The 11,859-nt window shown below is 58.6% G+C and overlaps 1 protein-coding gene across 1 annotated transcript; it reads left to right on the forward strand.

The window, feature by feature from the left end:
* Positions 1-1,439: 1,439 nt before the first annotated feature.
* HLX (H2.0 like homeobox) lies at positions 1,440-7,670 on the forward strand. The gene is made up of 4 exons (XM_049868529.1): positions 1,440-2,410; positions 3,334-3,513; positions 4,251-4,435; positions 6,185-7,670. The coding sequence occupies exons 1-4, from the start codon at positions 1,816-1,818 to the stop codon at positions 6,698-6,700; spliced, it is 1,476 nt and encodes a 491-aa protein (XP_049724486.1). The 5' UTR covers positions 1,440-1,815; the 3' UTR covers positions 6,701-7,670.
* Positions 7,671-11,859: the final 4,189 nt, after the last annotated feature.

An 11,859-nucleotide genomic window follows, 5' to 3' on the forward strand; every position in this document is an offset into this window, starting at 1 on the left:
TTTCGTGGTTTCATTATTGTTATTATTTTCTTTTCTTCCTGAAAATGTGCAAGAACAGTTCATCTGGGTGGCCTGTGGTTTGTTTGGGAGCAGGGTGGGGAAATCCATTCTGAATATAATTTAAAAGAGAACGAATTCTCAAAATAGAGATGTTGATATTGCAGAACCCCCCCCCCCCCACTGCACCCACCCTGAGCGCTAAAGACCCAAAGCGCGGATGGAAGAAGTTGTCCGCCGGCAGCAGCTCCTACAGCGACAAGGCCCAAGGGGTTCTCAGCGAAACCGTTGCTGAATTGAAAGCACTTTTTAACCCCAAGGAAATCTGCTCTTGAGGGCACTTGCAAAACAACGGGCCGCACGTGACCCGGGACGTGGCGGAGGAGGGAGGGTGGCATTTCCTGCAAGGTGCAGCAGAGGAGGGGACGTGGTCGCCCATCTCCCGGGTTTCGGAAGGCGACCTCTTCGGTTGTCCCTGCAGCTCCAGGGAAGGGTTTGGTTGCGTCTCAGGGAGACGTTCGGAGCCATTCATCTTATTTTGTTTGAAAAGTCACTCGTTGGAGTTGTCACTGTGTGACACTTCGAAATAAAGCTAATTTGCGGGCCGCTCCTCCTCCTGGATTCCCCGAGGTTCTCCCGGGAGGCAGAGAGGCGGACGTCGTGCTGAGTTGGGCCGGGCCTCGGGGTCACAGCATCACTCCCGGAGAGCTCCGGGCTGGGCGGCGTGGGGGCGGGGTCAGGGGAGAGATGGGGGCTTTGCAGAAGACACGTACCCCGGGATAATCAAAGGGTGAAGGGAAATAGGGAGAAAGGGAAGTAAAGTGCCGGGAACCCAGGGGGTCGCCAGAGCGCTGGGCTCTCCATCCGGAGGCTCTCCACCCGGAGGTTCTCCACCCGGAGGCTCTCCACCCGGAGGCTCTCCACCCGGAGGCTCTCCACCCGGGGGCTCTTCACCCGGGGGCTCTCCACCCGGGGACTCTCCACCCGGAGGCTCTCCACCCGCTTTGCGCGAGTGATAATGTGCTGGAGCACCCGTCGGCCCGTTCCCCTGGGAGCGCTCCGGGACAGCTCTGAGGCCAACTCTCCTCCGCGCGTCTCAGCTCGAAGCTGCAGACAGCAGAGAGTCCCGGGCCGCTGGAGCCGCCGCCGGACCCTGCGTGGTGGCGAAAGACGCGCAGGACGGGGCTCAGCCCACGCGGCCACCACAAACACTTTGGCGTGGCCGGGGCGTGGCCGAGAGGGCGGGCCACGCCCCCTCTTCCCCAATTCCCCTCCACTCCGGACTCCCATTGGTCACGAAGATGGCCAATGAGCGCGCGGATCGAGGTCCTACCCCGGGTCTGACTCGAAAGCTTCTGCCAAAACTTTGGGAGTTTTTCGAGAGGAGTTTTTTTTTTTTTTTTACTTTTTTTTTTTTTTTTTTTAACTAACGGATTATTATTGTTGTGATTTTAAATTTAGCTCTCAGGGCTTAGTTGTTTGGGCTTTTCTTTGGGGCCCGGCCTCGGCTCTCCGGCGTCCCCGGCGTGCGGAGCGCGGCCCCCGCCTCTCGGCCCCCGGCCCCCGCGCCCCTCGCTCGCCTCGGGCCGCCCGGGAGCTCGGCGCCGCGCCGCCTCCGCAGCCAGGCCAGGGGCCGAGGCGGGACCGAGCGGGCCCGGCCCTCGCCGGCTTCCTCCGCCGCGCCCGGGCTCCCCGGCCTCCCTCCGGTGCCGGCGAAGAAGCGAAAGCGGATCGTCCCCGGCGGCTCCGCTCGCCCTCGGCGCGCACCCAGCCCCGGCCCGGGCAGGCAGCGGCGGCCGCGCGGCGCGCCCCGCCAGCATGTTCGCCGCCGGGCTGGCCCCCTTCTACGCCTCCAACTTCAGCCTCTGGTCGGCCGCGTACTGCTCGTCGGCCGGCCCGGGCGGCTGCTCCTTCCCCCTGGACCCTGCCGCTGTCAAGAAGCCATCCTTCTGCATCGCAGACATCCTGCACGCCGGCGTTGGGGAGCCGGGGGCGGCCCCAGACGGCCTGGCTGGGGCCTCGGCCGCCGCCCTCACCGCGCACTTGGGCTCGGTTCACCCGCACGCCTCTTTCCAAGCCGCCGCCAGGTCCCCGCTTCGACCCACGCCGGTGGTGGCGCCCTCCGAAGTCCCAGCTGGCTTCCCGCAGCGGCTGTCCCCGCTGTCGGCCGCCTACCACCACCATCACCCACAGCAGCAGCAGCAGCAGCCCCAGCAGCAGCCGCAGCAACAGCCTCCCCCGCCACCCCGGGCCGGCGCCCTGCAGCCCCAGGCCTCGGGGGCGCGGGTGGTTCCGAACCCACACCATAGCGGCTCGGCCCCGGCCCCCTCCAGCAAGGACCTCAAATTTGGGATTGACCGCATTTTGTCTGCAGAATTTGACCCAAAAGTCAAGGAAGGCAACACGCTAAGAGGTAGGTCTGGAACGGGAGGCTGCAGGCCTCTGACCATGGCTCTGACTCATTTCCCGGACCCCGGGTCGGTTTGGGGTGCCTGTGAGGGTTTTTATAATTAAAGAAAAATGAGTAAAAGGAAACGAACTGTTAAAAAAAAAACTAGGAAAATTTATATCTAAAAGTCACCTACTTGCTCTACGTTTTTTTAAAAAAGGTTGACTCCAGGAAGGCTTTAAAAACATTTGTCTCCTAATCAATATTCGTGAAAGTGGTTGGTGTAAATATTTGCTAACATGACTATCATCTGTCTGTCTGCTTAGTCACGTATCTAGAGAACAAACCCCTTGCCGTGGAGTCGATTGGGGCTCACAGCGACCCTGTACAACAGAGTAGAACTGCCCCAGAGGGTTTCCAAGGCTGTAAATCTTTACGGAAGCAGATTGCCACATCTTTCTCCCGCCATATCTCGAGAGAGAGAACTACATTTTGTTAGGAAAAACCCTTCTGGGGAAGATTTTCTCTTCCATGTGGAAGTTCCACATATCTGATTTCTGTCTAGTAAAAGTCTACCCAAAGAATGTGGTTAAACAAGGCCGGTGCTCTAAAATTCCACGAGGAGAGCGCAGAGTGGGAGTTTCTTGGGGCGGCGGGTATAGGGCTGTGGGGTTCTTGGAAGGCACATGAAAGTGACGTCGTTGTAGTTGTTTGATGTAAATCCCTCCCTTGCTATTTGCCTGGATGCGAACGTGAACACAGGAACATTTTACACATCGCCCCTTAGCGATTGTCGGGACAGAGGGGTTTCGGCGCGGAGGCAGGAGTCTCATGATTTAGCTCTAGTAAAACCGAACTGAGGGCCAGGGGCAGGGAAGGACCAAATCAGCCGAGAGGGTGTGCATTTGCCTGGAGTGTAACCAGCGATCCTTTTCTTCCTTGCTCAGACCTCACCTCCCTGCTAACTGGCGGGCGGCCTGCAGGGATGCACCTCCCGGGCCTGCAGCCCTCCGCCGGCCAGTTCTTCGCGTCTCTAGATCCCATTAACGAGGCTTCTGCCATCCTGAGTCCCTTAAGCTCAAACACGAGAAATTCAGTTCAGCATCAGTTTCAAGACACGTTTCCAGGTACGGAAACCCTCCGCAGCGAGCTACGGCCCAACGGGCAGGTCTACTGACAGAAATCTCAGACCCAATGCCTCACCGGGAGATCGCGGTGTCGCAATCCCGGAGCTGGTGCGGGAGGATACGGGGTCAGGATAGAGAAACCGAAAGATTTCCCGGCTAGCTAGCCCAAGTTCCGACGGCTCCCGCGGGAAAGCGGTGGGGGCGGCTGGGGGTGCCAAGACGGCGTGCGTGGGCGAGTGGGCTGGGGAGTCTTTCCTTGGTCTTTTCGCGGGAGTGGCTCGGCTGCAAGTTTAAAAATGCAGCACCAAGAAGTGTTGCTTATTAACATACACACATTTTAAGATGACCTCAAACACTTCTGCCCTGTGAGGCAAGGTTCTCTCTGGACGCGTGGGCACGCGTGAGTACACGCCGCGCGCGCGCGCGCACACACACACACAATAGAGAATAGAAGCTGTCATCTCCAGATCATTCAGGCCCGAGCGACATTTTCTCCACATGCCTGATGGCCACGCATTAGAACTATGTTTTTCCCTTGGAATTAATCTGGGAGCCACGAGGTTTCTCCACTCCACTCTCGCTTTAGGCCAGCGACTATCTTGAGAGCTGCGCATTTCCTCTATAAAGCAGCCATTCCAGATATGTGGGAAGGGCTTTCTGAGTCAACTGGTAGCCTCGTACTGGGCACTAACGAGGCCCTTGTGTGTCCTTTCTCTCCTGGTCGTCCGCTCCACCAGGCCCCTACGCGGTACTCACGAAGGACACCATGCCACAGACCTACAAGAGAAAACGCTCGTGGTCGCGCGCCGTCTTCTCCAACCTGCAGAGGAAAGGCCTGGAGAAGAGGTTCGAGATCCAGAAGTACGTGACCAAGCCGGACCGAAAGCAGCTGGCGGCGATGCTCGGCCTCACTGACGCGCAGGTAAGCCAGCTCCGGGCTCCAGCGCACAGCGCCCTCGGGCGGGCAGCAGCGCATGACCTAAACCCGAAAGACCTCGCCACCCCGACAAAGTCCATTCTGGTGGTGGAAACACAAGGTCTAGAATTTCAGAGCTTTGTGGACTTCGCAACTTGGGGCAGAAAGAGAGAGGAGGATGGGAGGAAGGACTGAAAGAATAGCCCATCACCAAAGATGTCAGTCAACGACCGCTGCCTGTTTATTTTGGCCAATAGGCGAAAGAACCGCCGAGAAAACAAATAGGCCGCGGGAGATAATTATGTACTCGATTTAGTGCAGTTCGCTGTAGGAGGCAGTTTATTACGGAAGAGATAAAAACCCAAAGCCAAGAGATTTTTTTTTTTTTCTCTCTCTCTCTCCTGCCCTCGCTGCCGCCTCCTCCCGCTGCAGGATTGTGAAATCCCTAGCTGTGAGCAGGAAGTGAAAACATCATTTCAAACGGAATTACTTAGCCCCAGAAGGGCGAGCAGCCCGCTTGGAGCGCCACAGCCAGGCCGATTTTCTAGCGGCGTGGGTTAGGGAAGGGTGTGAGGGAGAAAAAGAAAAAAAGATTTTCTTAGAACGTCCAAGAGCCTTTTAGCAGGTTCTGCTTACTTGATTTTTTTTTTAAAGACAATGGGAAATCTCTTGTGCCTGAATTCAATTTTTTTTTCTTAAATTCAAGAACTGGGCTTAAAAAAAATTTTTTTAAAGCTTTGAAATCTTAGAAGAGTCACGGTTGTTGCATATCCCACAGCAGCGGCCCTGGCTCCTGGTGCTGATTCCTGAGCAGAGCAGCAGCTCGAGGCCGGTGGCTTTTTCTTAGCTCCCTGGGCCTGGGCCTTCCCTCTCTGACTTTCTGTCCTTCATTACACAACACCCCTCCCCAGCACACGCACGGGAAGAAGAGCCCAGCCGTTTTCCACCAGCTGTGGATGTTATTTTTAAAAGGGAAGCTGGAACTTGTGTGAAGGCATTGCATCCCCCAGGGGATCGTAGATATTTATGTAGATTCTCCGCCCCGCCGCTACCCCCTGCCTCCGCTCTGCACACGTTTAATTCCAGGGTTTAATACCCCGGGCAGTATTAGTTCATCCCGGCAGGGGTGGGGTCCTTAGCCCCTCCCCCTACAAACAGGCCCAGGAAACGCTTTTCTGCCGAAGGCCCAGAGGTGCCCCCACTGCAATGGGGGTCCGGAGGTGCCCCCACCCCAATGGGGCTTTCCGCGTTCTTCTTTCTTAGAAAGAATTGCTGTCTAGGGACTTGCTTTGGGTAGTGGTGATGAAGTAGTGGGCCAGCTTAGAGCAGGAATCCTTAAACATCGGTTCACCAAACCCTGCAACTGTGCACAGTCTTGTGTATCCGCATGGGGGGGAGGGGGCAGGGGTCCACAGTTCCATCAGATCGGGTGGCGTCCTGACTCAGGTGAAGAGGCACCGGCCTCCGTAGCTGCGGATGGAGCCCAGGAATCTGCCTTTCCGCCAGCACCAGGCCATTTCAGGCAGGAGGTCTGAGAGCCACATTTTGAGAAAAGGCCCCAGAAGGATTCTTGTTGGTTTGGGTGTTCCCCTGAGTTACTTCTCAGGCCCTGCTCGGCTTGTGCCTGGCTCTGGGCGGGCGCTGGAGACAGTTAACGGTTCGTTCCTGAGTTAGGGAGCGAGCGGCTCTCTGAGTGGCGCGAGCCTAAGTCTCACCTGGGTGTCGCTCCTTGTCTCCCCCCGCGGTGCAACGCAGGTGAAGGTGTGGTTTCAGAACAGGCGGATGAAGTGGCGGCACTCCAAGGAGGCCCAGGCCCAGAAGGACAAGGACAAGGAGGCGGCGGAGAAGCCACCAGGCGGAACCCCGGCTTTCGACGGCGAGCGGGACGAGCGGAGCCCCAGCCGCTCGGAAGGCGAGGCGGAGAGCGAGAGCAGCGACTCCGAGTCCCTGGACATGGCCCCCAGCGACTCAGAGCGGACTGAGGGCACTGACAGGGCTCTGCATCAAACGGCCGTCACCAAGGCCTCGGCTGCGGGCGCCCTGGTCACCGCCAGCAGCGTTGGCAGCGGCGGCAGCAGCGGCCGCAGCGGTTTGAGTCTGAGCAGCGCCAGCAGCCTCAGCAGCAGCGGCGGCAGCAGCAGCGCGGGCAGCGCCAGCAGCCTGGCCAGCAGCGGCGGCGGCCCCTCGGAGCTGCCCTTGGCGCCCCAGCCCAGCCTCAGCAACGCTCCCCAAAGCCCCGAGCCTGCCCCAGCGCCCCCCGGCGGCCTATAGGCTGGGTGGGCGCAGAGGGCCCGGGCTGGAGGCCAGCCCCGCGGCCGCTGATCTGGTGGCTCCTCCACGCCAGGGCCGGCCCAGGGCTGGGACGCGCGGCGGAGCCTCCTTGCCGAAGTTCAGCCGTCGCCGCTCGGCTGCCGGGTTGGCCGCAGCCGGCACTGCGCAGAGCGGAGGAGGGTCTCAGTAGCCCCCCCATGCCAGCCGCACCACTTCTCCCCAGAAACAAGCAGCTGGCGCTGTGAAGTGTCTGACTGAATCGTTCCTCCCCCCACCAGGGGTCGTGGCGCAAAGACATGCACTGAGGACGCCTTAAACTTGTAAATAAAATGTTTACTTTTGTTTGTAAAGGCCGCTTGGCTTGCTGGGGCGATGCGGTGGGTCGTTAAGGCCCTGGGCACAGGAGAATATGGCAGCTCAAATGGAAGGGCCGGGGTGGGGGGCAGCTGGAGCTTGTGGGTAAGGGGTCACTTCAGGGCCATGTTGCTGAAGCCAGTGACTTTGGGGTTTGGAGGTTCCGTCTAGTTCAGAGGTCGTAGAGCTCGGACCAATCGCCACCGAACGCTCGAATGAGCGCTGCACGGCCCCGGGCGTGATCTGGGAGACCAGCTGGCCATAGAGTCCGTTAGGCCCGTTCCGCAAATGGCTTTCCCACCAGGAGTCTGGACGCGATGAGTATGCGGCATGCTTTTCCGTGGCTCATGAGTTTGCAGAGTTCAAGCGGAGCAGGCGGAGGTGCGGGCCTTGGTCAATCCAGCCCAAGTCATACTCAGTGGGTGGCCAATCTGGGTCGGGCTTGGAGCCGAGGGGCTCTCTTCTTGCGCAATCCTCCCCTTGCTCCAGGATGGGATGGGGGACGAGCCAGATCCGGAGTGGCACGGAGGAAAGGACAGGCACGGCCGCATCGGCTGGGGCTGGAAGCTCTAGGCTTAGAGAGCCTGGGCCCTGGTTTAAAAATGCCAGAGCAGTGCATTGTGGGGAAGGGACTTGCTCAAGGTGACACCCAGGCAGAGCCCAAACCAGAGGCTAGACCTCCCCACCTTGTGTGGCCGCTGGTGCATCTACTAAGGCGCGCTCTTCAATCTCTTTCCGCCAACAGGGCCCTGCTGAGCTCTCTTCCCTCAGGCTTAGCGAGCTGAGAGGCAGTTTCCCCATCCCATCGCAGCTGGAAAAAAGTAAACATATTTTGACCTCGCCGCTGCTACTGGGATTGGCCATTCCAAGTTTTCTGCAAAGATGAAAGAGTCACACTTCTCTCTTTCAGACCTGCCCTACCCCGCTTTCCTTCCCTGGAAACTATGACTTGGTAAAAACTGAGTTGGTAAAATCTCTTTTGGGAGATTTTAGAACAAATCGACGTCCCCGACGAATCCTAAACATCTCGGCAAGTATGCCTCTACGGTCAGAGAGAGCGCGAGGCCTCTCACAGGCCCACGACCAGGCCCGGGAGCCGGTTCTCTGGGAGAACGCGCTGCGGAGAAGCTGTGCAGCTGCAGGGGTGCTGAGGTCAGAGAGCCCAGGACACAACCCTTCCCTGGCCGAGGTGAAGACGCTCCCGATTCTCTCTTCACTGGGTCCCTACTTCGGCCCACTCCCTGAGCGCGTTCCCGGAGCCTCTGTTCTAGACTTCCGGGGTTCCTGGCGCAGAGCGGAAGCCGGAGATTCGACTTCTGGCCTGGCATCTCCAAACCGGTGGGCTAGTGCCAGAGCGCAGCCCAAAGGTGCAGGACTGACTGCCCCTGCCGCCGCCAGCCTCCCGAGCACCGGGACCGAAAGCGCACAGTGTGGGGGAGGGAGAGGCCAGGGAGGTCCCAAGAGAATAGGAAGTGCGTTTCAGGAGGGATCCACAGTTAAAGGGCAATGTCAGCCAGAGGTTGTCTCTAAGGTGCTGCAGGGAGACGACAGCCTCCCCACCTGCCACTGGCTCTGGCCTGGATTGAGGTACCTCCTCTACGCCCTCTGCAGGCTCTGCTCCCCGAACTGCGGCATTTTCTCTGTCCCCCAATTTTGCCACCGTTACTTAGATTCATTCCCTCATACTTCCAAAACGTTGAAATTCGGGAACCAGAATTTACCAAGAACATCAAATTTTGAAGCACTTAAATCCAGACTGTCATTAAGGAGAATAAGGTGACGGCACATATACCTGGTTGAGAAGCGGAGCCCAGGCTGGGTAGGGAGTTCAAGAGGGATGGGTGCTTTATGCAAACCGTAGTTATCCCGCACCTCAGAGGGCGTCCAAGGTGCCCTCTATCCCCAGCCCCCTGTCTTCGCCCCCCTCCCCGCCGCCTTCTTCGTCTTGGACCAGGCGCAGGGGGGAGGTGGGGGGAGGTTGAAACAGAAGGAAACCGTCGCCCAAGCCTGTAACGACGTGATCTTGGACCAGGTAGAATTCGGCTTCGGTTGGCTTAGGCGCCTTCAGGCTAGGGGACGCTGGGGGGAGGAGGGGTGCGAGGTGGCGGAGGGGAACTCAGCAGGGCAGCGGGCATCTGGGGGCCCGATGCTCCTTGAGGCGTGGATGGAGATGCCTCTTCTCCCTCTCGCTTCCGTTCCTGACCATTTCCACTGGTGAAACTCTAGCGGGGCATTGGAGTCCTTCCACAATTCCATTTGAAACGGAATATCACAAGCCCCGGAGAAGTTTAAGGTTAACTTGGAAGAACAGCCGCTGGACGATGACGCCTCTCTGGGCAGGCAGAGGAGGCTGGGAGGAAAATTTGCATTCCCGGCTCCGTCGCCTCTTCCCCGGCTGCTCGCCCGGCGGTGGGTCCGAGAATCATCCCGGCGGTTCTCGACATTAGACAGCCGGGGAAGCTAGAAAGTTTGGAACTTAATTATGACCGAGATTTTTCAGACACGGAAGAGGGTCCAATGCGGAAGGTCAGCGAACTCCAGGTCCACGGAGGACCGCAGGACTGGCGCTTCGAGGAGGCCTGTGCGCGCCAGGTGCGCGCAGAGCAGAGTCGCGGCCCCTACCCCTCGCGCTACCCAGGGTCGTGCTTTTCCAAAAGCGGTGTTGGTACTCTGCCCAGAGGAGGGCTCTACCTCGACCCCGGAGTCATCTCGTCGTGGAGTCTTTGGAGCAAGGTTACCAAGGCCAGCGAGCGGCACGCAGAAGGATGGCGACCAGAGCGCGTCTTACCGGGCTAGGGGTGGAGGACCGAGAAACGGATACCCTCTAAGAGAACGCGCGTGCACGCACACACACCATCATAATTACAAACATATACCACAATACACACAACCCCACAGAGACATCCAGACAGATACGACACAGAGACACAGACACAAGAGACACAGAAGCCGTCTTCTGGCTCGTTCAGCACTTTGTTGGTAAAGAAAAAAAAAAGCAAAAACAAAAACATTGCTGTTGAGTCCATTCCGGCTCATAGCTACCCTATAGGGCAGAGTAGAACTACCCCACAGGGTTTCCAGGGAGCTGCTGGTGGATTCCAACTGCGGACTTTTTGGTTAGCAGCCAGACTTAAACCGCTGCCCCTCCAGGGCTCCACACTGTGGGTAGAACCACGCAAACAAAGCTCCAGGTTCTCCTCCCAACTGCAAATCAAAGCGAGGAGCCCATGATGCCTGTGTGGATGGGGCAGAGTCTCAGTGGAAAAATTCCCTTGTGCTACCTTCCACCGACCAACCCACTGAAAATGGGCGCCGCATCCCCTCGGTTTGTCTGTGTCAGCCAAGAGTGGGCTGGGACCTCAATGTTGGGACAGGGAGCTTGTCTCTGTCTCTGCCCTGTCCCTCACCTGGCCGGCCCCACAGCCCATCCGAGCGAGGTCTTGCCTCCAAGTGATGCTAGCTAGGAGGCTCTGCCGGCCCGCCAACCAAGGAGATCACCCCACATTCCCACCCCCACGACACAGACACGCACACACAGAGCCAGGGTTCCTGTGTGCTTGTGGGAGCAGTTGCCCTGACTCAGGTGCACACAAATCGCACTTGCACCCCAGAGGGAAACGTAAACGAAGCCCAGTCGCTTTGGAATCTTTCGTGTGGCCTTTCCGCCTACCCAAGATCTGGAGTGGGGTGTGGGCAGGAGTCGGGGTTGGGCTACGTGTACAGCCGGCGGTGAACATGCGCGGTACCAGCACTCAGCCAGCTCGGCCCCAGTTGGCGAGGAACCAGAAGCCGACGCACACAGAAGGTGGCTCCGGGCTCCGCCGGCTGGGCGCACAGCCGCCGCGGCCGCGGGGAGCTTTGGGGTCCGGAAAGGGCTGTTGTGCAGACCTGGGCGGGAGGAGCCGGCAGGAACTATGGTCTGCAGCCGGGGATTTTCTGGGGGCGTTTTAGCCTTGAGCTTTAACCTACCTAAGCTTTAGCCTGTTCCGGGATGCGACCCCAGCAGCCCCCAAACTGAGGCAGTCGTTTTACAGACTCCCTATCCGCGGATAGGCGGGGGCTGCTCCGAAGCAAGAATAGGGAAGAGAAGCTGGGAGTCGTCGCACCTCTTCCCTTTGTCCGCGCCGGAGGTCCCCCTCCCCTCCTCTGACCTCTGCTCTTCTTTAAAAACGAACAGCAGACAGAGGGACTGCGAGCTTGGCCTTCCGCACACCATCTACTGACGTTGCTTTATAGGTGGCCCAGGGGATCCTCAACCTGCAAGGCCCTCACATTCCCACCACCTTATGCCCGCAGGGTGGGGGTTGCGTACTCCGTGGTCTTTGTGAATATGCAGGTATTTAGGCTTTAACCTCAGGTGTTGGGGCCAGGAGAGATAAATCCCAGTTTAATTTGTGCTCATGCGCATGCGTCTCTCACACCCTCCACTTTCGAGGTTGTTCTAGGGTTGTCGGGCTTGAAAGAGATAAAGAATGGCCTTCACCACAGCCTCTACTGACACACTCGGGTATAAAAGCAGCGGCGCGCACCCACCCGCTGCTATAGGGGTGCCCTGTAGGAATGCAGGTTGCTAACACAGGGCCGAGGGCACTTTCTAAAATATCCCCCCCTACCAGATTCCCACCGAGCGCAGTCTTGCCAGGACCACGCTGGGTCTTTTGGCTTGGGAGCCCGCGGTGCCCTTCAGCTGCTTGGACCCGGGAGCTCAGAGAACGGCTGGCCCTCGGGCCCCTTCAGGGCCCTTGCCCTCTGCCACTTAAGAAACAAAGATGTCCCTGCAGGTGCGACTGTTTCCAACTCCCTTA

The sequence above is a fragment of the Elephas maximus genome, chromosome 24 (assembly GCF_024166365.1).
Source record: "Elephas maximus indicus isolate mEleMax1 chromosome 24, mEleMax1 primary haplotype, whole genome shotgun sequence".
Classification (NCBI taxonomy): domain Eukaryota; kingdom Metazoa; phylum Chordata; class Mammalia; order Proboscidea; family Elephantidae; genus Elephas; species Elephas maximus.

Bases quoted from the DNA above. Each gene is read 5' to 3' on its own strand.
- HLX (XM_049868529.1), top strand. From the start codon at position 1,816: ATGTTCGCCGCCGGGCTGGCCCCCTTCTACGCCTCCAACTTCAGCCTC. The intron at 2,411-3,333 runs GTAGGTCTGGAA...TTCCTTGCTCAG, and splicing joins GGAAGGCAACACGCTAAGAG to ACCTCACCTCCCTGCTAACT. The intron at 3,514-4,250 runs GTACGGAAACCC...CCGCTCCACCAG, and splicing joins GTTTCAAGACACGTTTCCAG to GCCCCTACGCGGTACTCACG.